We start from the raw sequence: 21,728 nt of genomic DNA, 5'->3' as shown, positions 1-21,728 counted from the left end.
CTCTGGTTCTCATTCATTGTAATAGTAAGGAAAAGAGTGACAGAATCTCATGACTAAATCTTTACATTTATAAACTTCTCCTTTAATAGAGATAAACAAAGTTGTTAGATGCATTCAATGCATACATGCAGAACCGTTAAGGAATCATTTAATTTCTAGAAAATACTGTCCCTAAGTTGAAAACCGAAGGGATGTTTAAATCTTTGTGTGAAAGTGGGATCTTTAGATCTAGCACTTGCGTGCAAACACTGAATCTTAGAGGGCGATTTGGGGACAGGCTATGAGGAGAGAAGTCCTTTGGTGCGGCGGTGAGCTCAGTCTTGAGACGTGTGGCCAACAGAGCCGTCAGGGAAGTGGAACAGACGCAGAGATAATGACCAGCCAGACTCCATCTCTCTCTCTCTCGTCTTAACTCTTTGACAACCTTTATCCAAGTGTCTTCTGCATGAACCGCTCTGACTCCCCCGAGATCACAGGCTTCTGTAAGTATGTGCTAACTACAGTGTTTCCTGCACTGCGTTTCTACGGCAAAAGAAATGTTTTTCCAGAAATGTGAGCTTGCAGTCTGAATTATGATGAGGTTTCGCATGTATCGTGAAGCAAAGCCAAGATACGTTTTTCTATTGCATGTTACGTGTCTCTATTGTCCTTACTTGCTGAACTCAAAAACAAACATGTCGTGAGCAGTGTAGCCTAACTCAGTCTACAGTGATTCTAATGATGTGATTCTATTAATGGATTAGTCAAAAAGATTCACAAATTGGGTCAACATGAACCAAGATATGTTCATGCTGAGTTGCATTACATATTTAGGACCGAGATTAGGGAAATGTTTTTGTTGCTTCCTAAATTAACTCAAGGAACTGGAATCATTCAGTCATACCAGCATCTATATATTAACAAACTTTGGCCACCCAGCAGAAAATAAGTGATGTTTATCTGCTCCTACTATTCTAGTAGTACAGTTTAAAAAGTCAAAAGTGTCCGAGAATCATTTCCCCCCTTGGTATTCCCAGAAAAGGTTTGTTTCTCAGTGGCTCAGACCTGTTGGAACAGGCAGCGAGTCCCTCATTGATGGCAGCAAGCGTGTCCAGAGGGCAGTTACTGACATCAGCCCCTTATTGCACACTTCTTTCTTCCACCGTCTGCATCTGTGTTCCCTTGCAGTTGGCCGTTAGTAGTTCATTTACAACTGTTTCCATTTGCAGAATTTATTACAGGTTAAATCAATTATTCTTTCATCTGAATTCATCATATTTTAGATCTTAGAACAGTTCACCAGCGACGGCCAATAGCTCTATAACCAACAACTGTTTTACTATTAAATATAATAATTTTACCAGCTATAAAATTTGCAATTAAGTCTGCTATGGAGATACAACTTTTAATAAATTTTTTTAGTATATATTTATATGTGTAATATATAATTAAAGACATTATATATAATATTATTTTATCCTGCAATCTGGTTTATTAAGAAATAAATAATTGTTATTTTATTGTTTTTTTATTTTCTTTTTCATTTTATTTAATTGGCTGATGATCAAGAAAACATATATATATATATATATATATATATATATATATATATATATATATATGTGTGTATATGTGTCACGGTTCGGTATGATTTTGGTACAGCAGGGGAAAAACTAAACTTTTTTTTTTTTTTTTTTTTAATAAACAGTGGTTTACTGAACAAGTTGCTCTTTCTTTAAATGCATTCAGTTATAGTTAAAATTTTCTTAGTGATAAAAATCTACCTCAGCTTATGCTTAAAACTATAGGGAGCCCTTTACATTATAACATTACAATTATTCCTAACAACTTAACCCAAACTTAAATTTAATTACTATTTATTTTTAAATAGATGATCAATACTCAACTTAAAAAAATAATGCAGTTTTTAAATTAACTTATAAATAATACAATTTCTAGGCTATTTGTTAAAATATATTCACTTACACTGGCTGTCATAACATGTTTCATAACAGATTAATTTAAACATTAAATAATTAAGACTAACAGGTTTAGTAAAATATAATGAGTATATGGTGTAATATTTTGCGAAATGCTCCTCTCTAGACTTCATTTCTCTAGTGAACTAACGAGCTGTGGACACTGATGACTTGCTGAGGTAAATGAAATGCTGTGTGACATTTTTATTTCCACTCTGTTTTGTTGATGTCTTTCCACGATTGAAACACTGATTGCGCAATTACACGAGGCATGAGATGTTCAGTCATTTTTATTCGCGTTAAAACTCGTAGTCCAGAGGAAGGAATGATCGCGTTCAGTCTGCACAAGTCTATGGCACGTCGCGGCCGCTCGAGTCAATGCTTGTGTTGGGTGTAACTAATTACTAAGTAATTAGTTACTATAATTTAATTACTTTTCCCTTGAAAAAGTAAAGTAAGGGATTACTCTTATTTTTTCTGTAATTTAATTACAGTTACTTCTTATGTAATTGAACTTAATACTGTGTATAGACTGTAGAACTTTTATACACAATACAATAGTGGATTTAACATCAAAATTTAAAATCTAACCTTAAAATGCATGCTTTTTATGTACCTTTCTCACTTTAAATGCTTTGGTGAGTTAATAAGAATATTGGTAACACTTTAGTGTCCAATTCTCACAATTAACTAGTTGATTATTAACATGAATATTACTGGGATATTGGCTGTTTATTATTACTTAAAAAGCACATATTAATGTCTTATTCTGCAGGACCTTATTCTAAATCCTTAATCCTTAATAAGCTATAATTAGGAGTATATTGAGGCAAAAGTCATAGTTAATAGTTAGTTAATAGTGAGAATTGGACCCTAATCTAAAGTGTGACCAGAATAATTTAGTTACTTGAAAGAGTTAAAATTTCATGTCTGTCCTTGTTTCATTAATTTGTCAAGGTTGATATAGGATTTTGAAAGTAATTAGTAATAAGTAATTAAATACTTTTTGGATAGAGTAATTTGTACAGTAATCTAATTACACTTTTGAAGATGTAATTAGTAACTAGTAATTAATTACTTTTTTAGAGTAACTTACCCAACACTGGTGTTGGGTTTATACCAGCACGTTTCTGAACCGTCCCAGAAGCGGCTCTCCAAGGCGTTTATACAGCGATCTGTCATGCCACATCAAAGACTGTTAAAAAGCAATTTATTATTTGAATTTCCTGAAAAAATAAAATAAAATACTGTATTCGTTCGGTACACATGCATACCGAACCGAAAGAATACGTGTACAGTTACTTAAATAAATATAAATATAAGTATAAATATATATATATATATATATACATATATATATAATTACATTTAATTTATATATTCAGTTTACATATTTTATCCTGCAGTTTGGTTTATTAATAAGATGTTTTTTCATGATTTTTTTTTAATTTTAGCTTTTATTTTGTTTTATTTTATTTTATAGAACTTTCTTTCTTTCTTTCTTTCTTTGATGCTTTTATTTCATTGGCTAAAGATCAAGAACAAAAAAAAAATCAACACTTTTTGGACTGTTTCTCTTGTTTTTAGTTTGGCTTGTTGAATGTATCATCTGTTTGTTCTGGTTACTTCCTGGTTTCCCCAATAATGGAAGTTGCATCTTTGCAAAATCTCTTTACAGGCTCTTGCATGTACCAGCAGCCAAGATTCCTTTCCAGAGCATGATCGCAAGCTGCGCATTTAAGTGCTGTGGTGTGTGACGTTTAACTTAAGCATATCCGAATATCTGTAGCACATCCTTCACTTTAAAGGGGTCATATTCTGCATTCTTGTTGCATTTTATTCCTTTCCCCTGAAATCCATTGTAATGTTAGTCAAGGTTTCTTGCACCAGAACAGTTGTGATTTAGCATTGCATAACCATTATCCACCCTCTCTGTGACCCTTACAACACTTAGACTGTTTTTGCTACTGTACCTTTAAGAGTTTTCTATAAAAGAGTTTTACGATTGACTAACCTCCAAATACCTGCACAACTCTCTCTTTTATTTAAAAACAGAAAAAAATCCTGTTTTTCATTTTGTTCTGATATAGAATAACTTTTTGTGTTAAAATTCCATGCTGTTTTACAGTATGTATGTTTTTATTATGCATTATTGGAGCTTGCTTTATTCTCTTTTCTTTAATTTTGTACACATGTGCACATGTCGGTCTGCAGACTCTAAAATTCAAACAAATTCTCTTGCATTGCTTCAAATCCAGTGACCCTCTCTTGCTTGTCATCAGCCCGCTCTGAATAAGTCACCTCGCTCTTTAGGGCTCTCCATATAGTCCGCTGATGACAGAGTGATGAACACGGGTGTGAAAACCTTTCCCTCACTGCTCACCCTACAAAATGCCTTTTATTTACACGTTCCACAGGGTCCCTCACTCCCATGTTGTCCGTCTTGTAAAAACAGGACTCATAGTTTCCACTGCAGGATAATGACAGACGGATCCTGCCAGTAATGGTGGGACTTTAGCAAGGCTGCTTCTCATTGAACTAAACCCACATAATCTGAGCGGGCTTTAGCGTGCGGGTGCGGGTGCGTGTCCGTACGTGCAGCGTGACACTGAACTTTTGCCTTGGCCAGAATCTGCTCAGCCGCGTTTGAAGCGATGCAGAGAGCTGCGCTGAGGCGTTTGCTTGTTTACACTGCGGTCACAGTGGTGTGTGTGTATTTGTTTGGCTCTGAAGCCCCTTAAAATACACGCAACTCAAGGCCCAGGAGGCCATCTGCTTTTCCCCTCTTTTTTTCTCCTGGTTTTGCAGAAAATCTTCAGAATTTGACATACCAATGCACTGACCAAATATTACTACTTCTTGTTTTTGCATCCATAGGGTCAGTACCAGCCTTCAGACCTCCTGTGCCCTGAAACGTACACTTGGATGCCCATCGAGAGATGCATTCCCCGCCTTGATATCTCTGCTTACTCTCGTCTCAGTGAGAACGCCCAAGCAGGTGAGCCTTCAGTGGGATTGTAAACCCGGAACAAAGCAAATCCACTATCATAGTGCACCTCACAAAAAATGTCTAGGTCACTTTTCGCACCCCCAAATAACTTGCATAAATTACAATGTTTAAAAAATATATATTTTTGTTAATATAAAAAATGATTAAAGAAAAAATGTTTATTATTGTTATTTTTTAGTTATGTTTTTACCTTTTTAATGACAGTTAAGCACATTTTCTCAGCTAATTGTAATTACTGTGACTCATCTGTTGCTTTACTTTCTCTTTACTCATTTAACATCATTGATTTAGAGTGATTTTAATTAGGGGTGGCTCGATACCACTTTTTCAGAACTGATCCCGATCCGATACCAAAAATTCTGAGTATCTGCCCATACCGATATCGATCCGATACCTGGGCAGTTTTTTTTTTTTTCAGTGTTGAAATTTTATACCTCTATGCGTGTTGACCTGATCATGACTTTTACACACAATCTACTAAATATAGACTTTATTGACTTTATTGTAAAGAAAAACAACAAATGAATGCATATATAATTATAATCTATGACAAAAATACTATTATAAACTAGGTTAGTGGGTAATTCAGTAGCAAAAGTTACTCTAGAAAAATCATGAGTGCACAATTATATAAAATCTAAAATTAGTGGGAAAAAAACATTATTTAGTGGGGAACAAATAAAAGTGAATAAGTGTATGACTAAATCTAAAATGATAATGTAAAATGATATACATTGCTCTTTGTATTGTAAAATACGTTCATGAAAAACAAGTAATATATTTATATATAAAGCACAGTAATGAGGCAGAAACATATGATAGATAAGACGAACGAGAAAGGCTATTAACCCTTAAAGGCCTAGAACATTTTGGGGGCACCTGACACGCCTGTACTTTTCTTTGTTTTTTTTATCATTATAAACAGGAGAACTCGAAGTTTCAGTCTAGCTAATTTAAAGTCCCAATTTTCCCTTTGTTTTCTCTAAGAATTAACGAATGTTTTTTTTTTACTGTGTACTCTAACACACCTGATTCAAATCATCAGCTCATTAGTAGAGACTGCAAGACCTGATTTGGGTGTGTCTTATAAGGGAGACATATAAAATGTGCAGGGCAGGGGTGCCTCAAGGATGGGTTTGAAAACCACTGATCCTACAGACATCAACACGATTTTGAAAACCGCACGAAGATAAAGTCCTGCATGATAAAGTCCTTTTATGCAAAACCATTTATCTTTATTTACAGCTCAAGTATAATATTAGGAACATTTAATAATCTTGCAGAGAGTTTCATCGTCTTGACTCGTAACCGAATGCGACACGCAGTTTGAATGCTGAATGGAGGATGACAGACAGCCGCAGCGGAGAGAAGAGTTTACTTGAACTTGACTTAAATATTCATCTGTACCTCACATTAAACTATGTAACGGCTTCAGAACACTTGAAATATAGTGCACGGAAACTTTATGGTGTTTTATAATGTGTTTGTGACTTTTGTGGGGTTTAACAATAACACAATAGTATACGCACAATGTCGGATTTGGATCGGTCTCTTCCCCGACCCGGCAGAAAATGCCAGTATCGGAGCGATACCGATACTGAATATCGGATCGGCGCACCCCTAATTTTAATAAAAACTCCATACAGACAATCCAATAAATGCCAACACGTATTGTTTATTAAGATTTATTTCAATGTGTATATTTTTAATGCAATAATGAGTTTTCTTATAATAAATTGTCAAATGCATTATTAGTATTAAATTTTAATAATCGTTTTAATATTATTATTATTATTATTATAACAATATTATTGTATTGTTTTTTAAAATATATAATTTATTAGTTTCATATCCTATTTTAAGTCTAAAATAGGCTTTATTTTCTATAAGCAATATATTAGTTTTTTCCTTGATTTAAAAAAAATAATAAAAAATTCACCCTAAGTTGTAACTAGTGCTGTCAAACGATTAATCGCGATCAATCCCATCCAAAATAAAAGTTTTTGTTTACATAATATATGTATGTGTACTGTATATATTTATTATGTATATATAAATACACACACATGCATGTATATATTTCAGAAAAATTTTGTTTATATATGAAATATATTTATATATAACATAAATTATATGAATATAAATATAGACATGTAAATACATGTAAATATTTTCAGAATATATACTGTATGTGTGTGTATTTATATATACATAAAAATATACACAACACACACATTATGCAAAAAAAAAAACTTTTATTTTTGATGCGATTAATCATTTGACAGCACTAGTTGTAACCTTTACAGTGGGGCAAAAAAGTATTTAGTCAGCCACCAATTGTGCAAGTTCTCCCACTTAAAAAGATGAGAGAGGCCTGCAATTTTCATCATAGGTATACCTCAACTATGAGAGACAAAATGAGAAAAAAAAATCCAGAAAATCACATTGTAGGATTTTTAAAGAATTTATTTGCAAATTATGGTGGAAAATAAGTATTTGGTCAATAACAAAATTTCATCTCAATACTTTGTTATATACCCTTTGTTGGCAATGACAGAGGTCAAACGTTTTCTGTAAGTCTTCACAAGGTTTTCACACACTGTTGCTGGTATTTTGGCCCATTCCTCCATGCAGATCTCCTCTAGAGCAGTAATGTTTTGGGGCTGTCGCTGGGCAACACGGACTTTCAACTTTTCGATGGGGTTGAGATCTGGAGACTGGCTAGGCCACTCCAGGACCTTGAAATGCTTCTTCTGAAGCCACTCCTTCGTTGCCAGGCGGTGTGTTTGGGATCATTGTCATGCTGAAAGACCCAGCCACGTTTCATCTTCAATGCCCTTGCTGATGGAAGGAGGTTTTCACTCAAAATCTCACGATACATGGCCCCATTCATTCTTTCGTTTACGGATCAGTCGTCCTGGTCCCTTTGCAGAAAAACAGCCCCAAAGCATGATGTTTCCACCCCATGCTTCACAGTAGGTATGGTGTTCTTTGGATGCAACTCAGCATTCTTTCTCCTCCAAACACGACAAGTTGAGTTTTTACCAAAAGTAAAACTCAACTTGCAATCCTCCTCTGGATCATCCAAATGCTCTCTAGCAAACTTCAGACGGGCCGGACATGTACTGGCTTAAGCAGGGGACACGCCTGGCACTGCAGGATTTGAGTCCCTGGCGGCGCAGTGTGTTGCTGATGGTAGCCTTTGTTACTTTGGTCCCAGCTCTCTGCAGGTCATTCACTAGGTCCCCGTGTGGTTCTGGGATTTTTGCTCACAGTTCTTGTGATCATTTTGACCCCACGGGTGAGATCTTCGTGGAGCCCCAGATCGAGGGAGATTATCAGTGGTCTTGTATGTCTTCCATTTTCTAATAATTGTTCCCACAGTTGATTTCTTCACACCAAGCTGCTTACCTATTGCAGATTCAGTCTTCCCAGCCTGGTGCAGGTCTACAATTTTGTTTCTGGTGTCCTTTGACAGCTCTTTGGTCTTGGCCATGGTGGAGTTTGGAGTTGGACTGTTTGAGGTTGTGGACAGGTGTCTTTTATACTGATAACGAGTTCAAACAGATGCCATTAATACAGGTAACGAGTGGAGGACAGAGGAGCCTCTTAAAGAAGAAGTTACAGGTCTGTGAGAGCCAGAAATCTTGCTTGTTTGTAGGTGACCAAATACTTATTTTACAGAGGAATTTACCAATTAATTCTTTAAAAATCCTACAATGTGATTTTCTGGATTTTTTTTCTCATTTTGTCTCTCATAGTTGAGGTATACCTATGATGAAAATTACAGGCCTCTCTCATCTTTTTAAGTGGGAGAACTTGCACAATTGGTGGCTGACTAAATACTTTTTTGCCCCACTGTATATAATAATAATAATAATAATAATAATACAAACAAAACCCAAATATTTTTAATAATAAAACAAATATTTTTAGTACATATTAATTAAATGAAAATCTTTTAATTATATATGTTATAATATTTTACTATATTTTCATGTATAATTTGTATGTCCTATTTTAAGCTATTTAGGCTTCATTTTCTATAAGTAACACACAATTCCTTTTTTCTTTTTTCTTTTTTTTTTCCAGTTTGTTTGGGATGAAATTTTACCCTGATAATTTCTTGAAACATTGTGAGATTCATCCACTACTTCACCTTTTCTATTACACGTTCAAAAAGATCCTGTTGTTGAACCTGTAAATACTCAAATACATTGGCATCTCTTTCCTTTACCAGAGCCAATCTGACAGGACCTCCCAACAAAGTTGTAGGTTCAGCCAACCTTCCCCTAACACAGCTGACTGGGCTTATCAAATGCAGTCTGTTTAGTGTCAAATTTGCAGCAGGTTATTGGACTCCGGGTCAGAATGAGTGAAATCCAATGGAGATCCATCATCGCAAGTGGGTTTGGGAACCACTCCATTTGACCACGTCATGACACTTTACTATCAGACTTACTAATCAGTTTGACACTTCGGTGGAGTCGGTAGGGGCCAACTGTAAAATCAATATGTAACAGCATTTCCCATGACTGTAATTACACAATATACGTCTTTTGTGTCAGCTTAATAACGGTAGCCATTCGGCAAACTTGCTCCTTGGATGCCATTTCATTGGAGCTCAATTTGTAAACCGTCAGCTGTGTTTATAGATCTCAGTTCTGTGAACAAAAGGAGGGGTGCATTGGTCCTGCAAAACGTGTGTTGAAATAACAGGACTGGATCCAGGCATGGAGAGCGTCCAGGATTCTGCAGCGGCAGTCAAGCGGGGTCAGTCCTGTGGTCATGGCCCAGAACTGTGGGCTTGATGACGATGATAATAATAATAGTAATAATATCAGGACCGACAAGCAGACGCCATGCCTGGACCAAAGAGGGAGGGAGAGGCGCTGATGAATAGAAGAGCTCTTCTTCTTTTTCTCTGATTTTTCATTTTTGTACACTATAGCAGTCAAAAGTTTGAACACGCCTTTATCATTGCTGTTTTTCACATTTTAGAGTAATTGTAAAGTCATGGAAACTATAAAATAACACAAATGGAAGTATTAGATTATGTAGAGACCAAAATAAAACTTTATATTTGATCTACACATAGGCATTTTTATCAGCCAACTTCATGAAAATGCATCCATGTATGCTGGACATTTGTTAATGGTGGGTGTTTCTTTCTCTATCTGCTCCAACTCCAACATCCATTTAAAATATAGATTTATATGGAAATTTGTGCATAAGAATGATTTGTAAATTATCAAAGGTGATAAAACTATCAATTGTTTTAACATCATTGAATTATGTTTATTTTTTTGAAGACAGCATACACACACACACACACACGTTCGTTTTTGTGAAAAGTGGGGACATCCCATAGGCGTAATGGTTTTTATACTGTACTTACTGTATGTGCTATTGCCCTACACCAACCCTACACCTAAACCTACCCCTTACAGGAGACTGTGCATTTCAACTTTCCCCAAAAAAACCTCACTCTGTGTGATTTATAAGCGTTTTGAAAAGTGGGGACATGGGTCAATGTCCTGAGATGTCACCTTCACCTTGTAATACCTGTCATACCTTTGTCATTATACAAATCTATGTCCTGACTTTGGACGCACGCACGCACGCACGCACACACACACACACACACACACACACACACACACATATATATATATATATATATATATATATATATATATATATATATATATATATATATATATATATATATATATATATATATATATGAGAATTGTGCTTAATTTTTAATGTATTATTATTATAATTATTATTTTTAATATTCTATTTTACTTTTGATTTTTGTCCTTTATTTTTTTTAGTTAATTTCACCTTGGCAATTTGTAATTATTAATAGAAATAATAACAATAAATTGGAATTATTTTTATATAAAATTTAAATAATTGTTATATCTTTTCTAAGCCTAAAATAGGATTTATTTTCTATAAGCAAAATATAATTCTTTAGTTTTTTTTTAATTCACAATGTAAATAGACAAATATTTGCAGTTCTTCCCTTACATTATTCCATTTCCTCCAACATCCATTTGAAATATAGTTTTATGCAAAAATGTAAACATAGGACCTGGGGCCAGTTGCATAAACTTAGCCACCATGTTAAGACTGTGTCTTAATAACTAGTTTGACCAACTAGCAGTTGCCAAGGGGTAATCAGTCTTATTTTTCCAATACAAATAAGACCAATCTACCTTTTCATAACTGAATTTAAAAAGTTATGACCAGTCTTGAAGAAAAAAAAAATAGGTGACTAACTTTTTAAGACTAGTCTAAACAGTTTATGCAACTGGCCCCTGATCTAAAAGAAGAAAATTCAGTTAAGTGTGTCCAAACTTTTGATTGGTAGTATGTCTAGATATCTGTGTAGTTCCTGTTGTTTATAGCGTTTAATCAAAATGTTTTGATGGTAAAAAGAGGGTGTTACATACCAGAATGGAGTCAGAGAGATTGAAAAGCCAGTGCAGAGGCTCATCTTAAAACATTTTCTCGAAAGATTATAAAGGTACTTTTACTTAAATAGTACAAGTAGGAACTGATGTATATAGTATGTTTAGTGCCTCGTGATCAAGCCTATAAAAAGATTTTCTCAGAAACAGCCATCATTCACAAAGCTCTACACATTCCCCATCTGTGTTCACATAAGATATTTGTTTGTGAAATATTTAGCTTAACTTGATTATTCAGCTATCAGTAAAAGTGTAGTTCTTGCAGCACAACTCATTTTAATGTTTAAATCAGTTACACAAAATTCCTCAGATTTTCCCCAAATAAAATTTGTGTCAAAATACCATCTGGGTCTGCTTATAACAGACAGTGTTATTAAATGTCAGTTGTAGCACAGGAATCGCTCTGCTGGTGTGCTTCTCTGCAGTGCTGATGGATCAGGATGTGCCACTCCAGCCCACAGCAGAGGTGTAGAGGTGTTTCTGCTGTCCTGACTTTAGATGTTGTCTCTGCACAAAGATCTGTTTTTCACTGTTTAAAGAACAGAGTTTATAGAGGCATTTCTGTTATTCTGTCAGCATTGTGAATTCATATTTGGGGCTGGGTGATGTAGGCAGAGGATGAAGGGAGCGTTGACATGTCCACCCTGGGCAGACCACAATGCATTTATTTTTCCTTCTCACTGAGATCTTTATCCATCCATACCCTCATGTCTGTTTCATGTCAGACGCCCTTTCTGAACATGATGTTAAAGCAGTAGTTGACCCAAAAATGAACAATCTGTCATTATTTACTCACCCTCATGTCGCTTTTTTACATATACACTGCCATTCAAAGGTTTGTGGTACCTGGTTTTGAAATACATCTCTTATGCTCACCAAGGCTGCGTTTATTTAATCAAAAATACAGTAAAAACGATCAAATATTGTGAAATATTATTACAATTTAAAATAACTGATCTCAACTTGAATATATGTTAAAATGTAATTTATTCCTGTGATGCAAAGCTAAATTTTCAGCGTCATTACTCCAGTGCCACGTGATCAGTCATCTGATAGCTTTGTGCAAAGAAACTGATTTTTCCCCTTTTTGATTGATTTTATACCTGAACCAATTTTTCAGTGATTTTTTTTTTTTTCACGTTTTACATTTTGGTGCTCTGCAACCCCTGGTCACTATGAACTAAATGTAAAATGTGTGTTTTCTTTTGTTGTCTTTCTAAAGCAATAATATAAATATATATATATATATATATATATATGTATGTATATGTGTGTGTGTGTGTGTGTGTGTGTGTATACATATGTGGTTTTAACAAACATTAGTAACATAAATAATGACATTTAAATTTCTGGAAGAACCTTTCTCTGTAAGAAACAATAACGTTTTAATCTCACCCATCTTATCATGGCATTTAGCACACTTTCCTTTTCATCGGGTTCATCTGTCTTCACATTTGACCCTGTCAGCCCTGTAAACACACTGGGGCAAGCGTAAGTGTGCCTGTACTTCTCTTGTGTGTAAATATTTAAGTTATAGCTGAGCGTTTGGATGTTAAATGGAGGACTCGGGGAGCAGGGTTAAGGTAAGGGTCAAGGAGAGATTACGCTCATGGTCAGCTGTTTGAACTCGTCTCCGAAGCCATTGATGAAGAGGGTGTCAAATCTCTATGATCCTCGTGGAAGTGTCATGTAAGTGACTAATACTGTTTCCATTTGGAGTAGCGTGTCAGCTGAATATGGCATTACACAGTTTCCTAATCAGACACGATGCAACAAGTGTCCAAAATCAAGTCCTTATTGAAAACGAAATGTTGCGCGAGGAATCAAAATTACAGCCAGTCAATCCTGTGTACAGTCCATTCAGTAGGTTGTACTGTTTTCAGGGCCCAAGTATCCTCTGATTTTTACAACACAATATTTGTTTCAATTTAAATATGGCATTTAGCATTACTAAGTTATGTGATGCAGGATTTTGTACCAATTCACTGTGGGCGGGGCTCCAGAATCGAGCAAACAATAAAATACTGTGTCGCTTGTCGTAGTGTGGCTGGTTAGGCCAAAAAATGAAGATTAACATAGACAAGAGAGAATTTATCACATCGTGCCTGGTTAGGACACGTGTTACAGCCTCTCTTTTTTTGAAGTCAAAACCGCGAAGGGTATGGATAGGAAATATTCTCAAGTCTATAAATGTTTTTTTGTTTTTTTTTTGAGAATGATGCCAATAAGAATGACCTCATCGTAATCCTCATGGCTTCCCACACGCTTCGGACTGGTTTGGATTGCAGAGCTTGGGAGGCCCTTGGTCTTGTTTGACCTACCTCTGCGCTGACTGGCAACCAGACGCGGGCCTTCGTTTTCCCCAGTGTTTTTAAATCGTTCTTGTGGTGCCTCCAGTCCTACATGACCTGTTGTTCTTGGCCAGACAGACCAACTATTTCAGGCCTGTTTCTCAGCAGAGCTCAAGGCCAGCGGTCTGACGGTTGGTTACAAGGTCGATGTTTGGATTCTGTGGAAGCCGCATCAGGAACCGAATGTAGAAATGGCTTTTATAAACTCTGTGCCCTCTTTCAAAAACTGAGAAGAACATGATACTTTTTTTTTTATTATTAATCACTGAGGTCATTTTGAACTTTGAAATTGTCCTAAGGTTAATATCACTCGTAGTTCTTAAAGCGATGATTCACCCAAAATTAAAAATGGTTTATTTACTCACTCATGTCGTTCCAAACATATCACTTTATTTCTTCAGTTGAACATAAAATAATACATTTTAAGAAATGTGTCAGTGTTTTTGTCTGTACAGTGATAGTCATTGGGCTCCAATGTTTGGTTTCCAGCGTTTTTCGAAATAAATTTTTATGTTCAGCAAAGACAGTCATACAGTCAAGTCATATTTACTTTCCTTTCTGGAAAAAAGTTTGGAACGACTTAAGAGTAATTAAATGATGACAGAATTTTTATTTTTGGGTGGAGTATCCCTTTAAATCTCATTTGTGCATGTGCATTGTGACACGCCAGGTTTGATGTCATTGGCAATCACACATTGGTTCTCATATGTATCATAACACTTTAAAAGATATTTAATGAATTTTAATTTCTGTCAACTGTTTATTTTTTCATTATCATCTACGCACAGCAGTGTAAATATAACCCAAAAACACACAGTTTGTTTGCGGTTCAGACTAGTTCTTGTTCTAGCTGTGATATGTGATATAGTACTGGTGGTCTATCTGACATAATGTATTTGTCCTGATCTAACAAATCTTTCATTCTCTGCGGTCTTCAACCAACATGTGATTGATTGAATTTTGTGTGAGTTCAGAGTTGAAACAAAAACATTCTGTCAGGGGCCTCTGTGATTGGAGAAAACAGTACAGAGTGAGGGCAGCGAATGATGCTCACTTTAATGAAGTGTCTGTGGAGTATGTTTACTCCCATACTGCTTGAACTCTTCAATCGTGGGGTTACTGCCTGATAAGGTAAATCTGGCTGTGAGTCTGTATTGTGTTTGTCTGGATCTGTTTATCAAGAGCTTATGTGGAGTGGACCAGGCCAGTGACGGGGTATCATACTGACCGTGTGAGTTTGTGACCGACAGGATGCAGGTCATGTCAGAATAATTGTATTTACGTGATGAGTGCACACGAACGCCACAAATTTGTTGTGAAACTCTTGATTTTATTTGGCTTTTTCGGCTTTGTTTACGCTGCTCTGATTTGTTTTTCAAATTTAATCTTTAGGACTGACAGTCTGGGCTGAATCTACAGCACCATGGCAAAAGAAACTATAATTCACCTGATTTGTGAGTTTGGAGTTTGAATTAAATGTGATGAGAAAAATAAACAATTTTATTGTGTTGTATTTGCTGCCAACACACAAAGTTATCAGTTTGAATCGGTCTAACAAATTACTTGCTGAATCTGTCAGAGTGGATATTTATATCATAATGTGTAGTTAGGGTTACATTACTGGCCAAAAGTTTTGAATAAATTAGATTTATGAAAGAATTTCATGGCTGCATTTAACTAACTGATATCAACATTGATAATAAAAATGTTTCTTGAGCAGCAAATCAGCATATTAGAATGATTTCTGAAGATCATGTGACACTGAAGAGTGGAGTAATGATGCTGAAAATTCAGCTTTGCATCACAGGAATAAATTACATTTTACAATATATTCAAATAGAAAATAGTTATTTTAAATTGCAAAACATTTCACAATATTATTGTTTTTTTTATTATTAAAAATATTATTTAAACTTGAACACCAAGTCTTAATTATTCCAAACTTTCGAACGTTGGTCACATGCACAGACAATTTCTAATAAATAGTTTAGTATGTCACAAACGTGTTTCTGTAGGAAGCTTCTGTAGTTGCTCCAGACCTCCTCCTCCTCCTTGAGGAGCGTGAGTGTCAGAAACCTCTTTGGTGAGCCATCTCTCTCATTCCAGAGAAAGTTCGATTTATCACCTTTGACCTTTGACCCCAGGACAGATCTGGCCCTGAAGCAGCGTGTCAGTGAACCTCCTGCGTGGCTGATTGAGAAAGCCTGATGCCGCTCGACGGGAGTGTTAATCGAGTTAGAGGATGGATGAATGGGTCGGGGGAAGGAGTGTGTTTATATACAGAGCGGATGTTTGGATTGTCTGAATGAAAAGAGCCCAACTGTCGCTGACGGCTCTGTACAGTGTTATTGTCGTGCTTAATTGAGCAGCTAAAAGCTTTTATTCTGAATTGTTTATTGCTGTTTGATATCTCAACACTGTTTCATTTTCTTTTACTCTCTCCTTAAATGAGTCAAGGTCTTTTGTATTTGCTAAATATAATGTACATTTGAATCTGTTGGTTATATAATATATTCATTAGACTGTTTCAGATTTGTGATTCATTAAAAGAATCACTCATAAGAGTCATTCATTCACAAATCAGACTACTCGTATCGTGCTGTTTATTTTTGCATGCAGCTTGTGAAGAAAACAATATAAGAATTTGCTGTTTATTGTCTCTGTATTGTTTTGCAATACCTGACATTTAATTCGTAATGTGTGTAAAATACAGTTTCTTTTGCTATAGTCTCATTTAAGGGTAAATGATCTCATCCTGTGGGCTACCTCTGAACTTTTTCCTTCATAAATTATGCCCACTTGAGTTGCATAATACCATGCTGAGCACATATTCTCTTGCATTTTAGATGCATTCACTTGGGTTGTCTCTTTAAAATGCTAATGTATTATGCAGCCTGTTTACCTCAGAGGACCACGGTCCTCAGTTCTGTATTCAAGGTGTCAGATTTGTGCTGATTTAGAATTTTGGATTGACTTGAATTTTAAGCTGAAAGCTTGTTTAATTCCAGGAACTACTGTTTTCAAGCAAACAAAAAAAGTGCCAGTGGATGAATAAATGAAATGCGCTGTATAAAAGTATAAAGTAAGCTTTCGTTTTCCTCTAACAGGGTAAGTGCAGTACCTTACAGGGACAGAAACCGAGCATTGAGCGCCTAAAGGGGTTTTCCAGGGAATGTTTTTTCTTCTTTTTGAGTGGAAATAATAAAGCTCTCAGTGTTTGGTTTGGGGGTGTAGGCAGGGGCTTCATACGGTTATGAGAGAACGTCCAGAACTTGCTGTTCACGGCTCTCGTCTGCTCTTCATTTATCATAATTTATTGAATGTAGTGTGATGGACTGCCAGCTACCTCTCTTTTTTTCCTCTCTCCATTTTTCTCTCTCTCGCTCACTCTTTGCTGTCTGTCTTCCTTGCACTCTATTTATCCTGCTTTATCTGTCTGCACGCTGCTATCGTATTACAGTCTGGCGAGGCTAGCATCTTTCTCCATTACAGACCAGGATCAGGTCAAATCAGATGCAGAACATACAGATTTGTACGTTTATAAGGCCTCTTCAGCATCAGATAACAAAATATACTTTTCAATACAAATGTTTCACAGATTGTAAAGTTTGAAATCAAACAATAGATGTACTGTTCAAAATGAAGACAAAATATTGTGACACATTGTGGCTGTTGTCTTTTGTTTGCAGGTATCATTTGATTTTATATACTGCGTATGTGATGAAATTCAGACACTTTTTAGCATTGCATAAGTGTTCAAATACTTTCTGTGACTACAGTGCGCCAAAAGTACAGAGTGCATCTAATCCATCTTGTTTCCTTTTTATTTTATTTTTCCCCCCAACTTCTCCTTAAAAGATCAGGGTGGATTTCCCTGCTAGTTCAAGCTGGTTTATGCTGGTTAAATATTGTGGTTCTGGTCAAATGGCGTGATCTGGAAGAAATTTAAAAACACAAAATATGTGTTTGCTCTTTTATTTTTGTATTAAAATGAGAGAACAGTGGTTACTGTAGTTTTTCTCAAGTTTTATATTTCATTTCTCTTTTCCACCCCCCAGTCTCCCCTCTTTTTCATTCCCTTAATCTCCCACAAAACCTGAAGCCAAGTTTGACCAGTGTCTGTGTGGCGGATGAGTTTTACTGGTTATATTACAGGGAAACAGTGAAAATTAAACCCTACCCCCTGTGTGTGAGAAATGATGAGGGCTAATTTACATTACCCAGCATCCCCATGAAATCTCTGTCAGCTGGCTTCCAGATGAGGCACTTCACAGAGTCGGAGCCATGAGCTGGTGTCAGATCTGTTAATAACAATCATAACTTTCACTAAGGAAAAAAAAAAAATTCCCTAGCAATATATTGTTTCTCATCTGTCACGCTTGGCCTGGAGTTTGTGTTTATTTTCCCGCATGTTCCTCCAGCTCTATTTAAGGCTGGTGGCCTATAGTTTGTGTATTTCTGTCAGTTTGTGCAATTTTACGGTATTTTCCCAGTACTTTATGCCAAAATTTAATTTAGCGCCACTTTTTGTCTACTCTGTTTTTAGTATTCGAGTATGTTGTATTGCAAAGTATTTTAGTATGTTCTTTAGCTTTATTAACAGTGTTTCCTGCACAGGTGATTGTGCACCATTCATAATGCTTTTTAAATTCCAAATCAAGTTCCTGAATTTGATTTGAGGTGGCAAACAAGGTGCAGAATTGCAGTTTGAATTTGAATTTAAGGAAGCAGAATTCCAATTAGTTGCAACATTCTAAATGGTCCTTTCTGATTTGAACTTTAACTGAAAAAGCAAAATTTCGAATGTTAGAAACGGCTTCCTTAAATTGCAAATCCACACTGTGAGTGTCAAAATTCTAAATTTATTTAAATGTCAAAAACATTCAAAATTTTTAATGGTAAAAAAAAATCATAGTGCGTTGTAAGTTTATTTGAGTTGACGTTGTAATTCTTCATTTAGGTTAGTCAGCCAGGCCTAGCGTTTTTTTTTTTTCTTCTTGTCTCTATTTTAACCTCCTGCTGTCTTGGAGGGCCATTTTCAGGCTTCCACAAATGACTGCTTCTTTTTTTTTTTCTTCTTCTTCAGTAATTCCTGTTTTAACAGCTCATGGGGGAAGGTGTTGGCTTCGTGACTGAATACGCAATGTGTGTCTGAATTTTGGCTTGCTGGAGTGAAGTCCTATAAACAAATGGGAACCAACCAAGCTGTTCCTTCACTGAAGGAGTCATTGTTACACGTCTCTGGCTGTTCTGCTCTGAGACACTGGTTTTGGAACGGTTCTGCTTCTATGTTTGTGACGATTGAGGTCGAGCTGTAGTAACCCTGACTGACCCAGTGTCTTTGCCTAAGGGTGGAGAGATCCTTTTTCATCATCGTACCTGGCTAATTGTGAGTTAGAATCTGCACCTGACCCTCATTTGAACCTTTGAGTTCAGACCACGTGCACTGATGTTTATCCCTCCACCCAGTGACTTCATGTTGTGTCAGTGAAGGATGTAAAATTAAGGTAGTTTTGTTAGTTGGAGGGCTGCCTTCCTTGGCTTTATTTTTAGGCAAAAGTGAAAATGTGCTTTGTGCTTCCTTGTGCAAATGTCAAAGCACAGTTGTAGTTACTTACCTGGAAGTTTATTCTGACCTTGTAAGGTTTTTATTTGGCTAGACTCTAAAGTGCATTTCCTGTACACTTCAGTTCAACAGTTTGAGTTTTTATTTTGTTTGTTTGTTGAAATTTTTTTTTCCCTGCAAGTATGCATTAAATCGAGCAAAATTCACAGTAAAGACATTCAGAATGCTACGAAAGATTTCTATTTCAAATAAATGCTGTTCTTTTCAACTTTCCATTCATCAAAGTGTCCTGAAAAAAGTAGCACAGTTTTCACGAAAAACAGCAAAACTGCTTTCAATATTGATAATAAAGAATGTGTCTTGAAATCAGCATATTAGAATGATTTCTGGATGATCAAGTGACACTAAAGACTACTGGCTGCTGGAAATTCAGCTTTGCATCAGCAATAAATTGCATTTTAAAATATATTAAAATAGAAAACAATTAAACAAAATGAACACAAACAGTATAAACTAAAACTATTTGAAACTGAAATGGTAATAATCAACAATATTGTAGTTTTTGCTGTATTTTAATATAATTATAACTAATGTATTTTTCAAATAAATTCAAGCTTGCCAAGCATAAGAGACTGAACACAAGAAAGAAATATAAAATAAAAAAAAACACCTCCAAACTATTTAAAATCTATTTATAAAACATATATTTTAAAACAGCACAACTACTGCACAATAAAAGGGAACACAAAATTAACAAGTCAAAGAAAGCCTATGTTGAGCATTTTCGGTAACTAACTTAGAAGGTAGCTGCCCATGTACAGCAGCTAGTACACAGCAAGGCAGCTCGCTAGGAAGTTCAGAACAAAACCTTAGGCTTAGTCTGTAGTTAAGAGGTGACTTCATGGGAACAAATGGCCTTTAATTTCCGCGATCCTGCTGCGCTTTAGTTTTTCAGCGTTGGTCTAACTTTTTCGGGAATTGAATTGGGAATGCATTTCAATGTCCAGTTCAGTTCCTGGATTTGAATTTGGATTGAGGTGGCAAACAAGATGCAGACTTACAATTTGAATTTGATTCTAAGAAAGCAGAATTCTAATATTTGCAACATTCAAAAATGAAAATGACTGTTATACACAATTATTTCTTTGAATTTCAAAATTTGTTTTAGTTTGTCTAACTTTTCTTTTCTCTGTGTCCTTCTGTAGGTGACGCTCGCGCGCTGAAGGAACTGGGCAGGGTGTTAGTGCTCTACAGGAGGACAGTGATGCCCTATGCGGCCTACGCTCGTAAGCGGAAGGGTTTGAACGACGAGAAGGAAGTGGAGCAGTACGCTAGTCTGGTGGGCCAGATGTGTGCAGAGAGAATCCTGCTCTACAGAGCCTAGAGCCCCTTCATACCTTACAACTCTCTTTCTCTCTGTTTGTCTTTCAAAACATGTAAGAGTTTGTCCTCTGGTACACTTGTCTGTTTATTGTCTTCCTGATTGTTTATTTGTCTGCTTTTCATCTTTTTTGTCTTCCAGAAGTCTTTTCCCCATCTGTGTGTACAGTTTTGTTCTTTTTTTTGTACTGCTGTGCATTGCTTCACTCACCCAGTCTTTCGTAATCTCTTTGAACTCTACTTTTATATTTTCTGGCCAGCAGCGCTTTGTAATAATCACACTCGCACACATGCAACACGCAGCCACGCATGTGTTATCTCATAGTGTATCCCAAAATATTACCCATTTACAACTCACCAATCACATCTTAACTAGCCGTATAACAAGAAATGATGAGCGATAGGGCAACCCCTCCATTCTGAATCTGTTTGGCTGGGTATCTCCAGACCGTCGTGACCCTGAACCCTTTGGCCTTTGGTGACGTAGATCACTGCTTTCCCAGTGTCCTGATGTTTCTGTTCTTCTGAAGTGACTAATACTATCCAAAGCAGGTGCTGTGACACATTGTACGTCATACGATGAAAGATGTGTTTGACTTTGCTGGAGAGTCGAATCGATCCATTTTCCTGTTCTTTTCTCGCTTTGTCTTTCGGTTGAAGTAATAGCTCGAGTGCTTTTATTTGAATATTATTGTTTTGTTTCAAACTAAATAAAAAAATAAAAAAAGATATAATCTGCTGGTGTGGTCTCAGTTTGTTGCAGTTTGTGGGATTCGAAGCCGCAGGTTTTTTGTGTTCGAGCACTAAAGCGTCTCCTCTTGTCCAGCTGTAGGTGACACTCTCTGGGCCGAACTCCAGTCCTCGTTCCTGCGCTTCGGTCAGATCTACAGAGTAACGTGTGAATGCTGATGCAGACAGCTGACTCACTCGCGTCTGGCCAGGGACGGTATGTTTTGTCGGCAGAACTGGCTCTGGTGAGAA

The 21,728-nt window shown here is 36.1% G+C and overlaps 1 protein-coding gene across 5 annotated transcripts in view; it reads left to right on the top strand.

The window, feature by feature from the left end:
• Positions 1-21,494, top strand: part of LOC131552732 (arginyl-tRNA--protein transferase 1) — an 87,224-nt gene extending 65,730 nt beyond the window's left edge. The window contains exons 11-12 of one of the 5 annotated variants that reach the window (XM_058796715.1): positions 4,836-4,956; positions 20,573-21,494. In XM_058796715.1, coding sequence (XP_058652698.1) covers positions 4,836-4,956; positions 20,573-20,751 — 300 coding nt within the window. In that variant the 3' untranslated portion in view covers positions 20,752-21,494. Of the gene's footprint in view, positions 1-4,835; positions 4,957-9,208; positions 10,152-20,572 lie in introns of those variants that run through there. The other 4 variants (XM_058796712.1, XM_058796713.1, XM_058796710.1 and 1 more) reach the window with 4 other exon arrangements.
• The last annotated feature ends 234 nt before the right edge of the window (positions 21,495-21,728 follow it).

The sequence above is a fragment of the Onychostoma macrolepis genome, chromosome 13, assembly GCF_012432095.1.
Source record: "Onychostoma macrolepis isolate SWU-2019 chromosome 13, ASM1243209v1, whole genome shotgun sequence".
NCBI lineage: Eukaryota > Metazoa > Chordata > Actinopteri > Cypriniformes > Cyprinidae > Onychostoma > Onychostoma macrolepis.
This window is presented reverse-complemented; position numbering and strand designations above follow the sequence as displayed.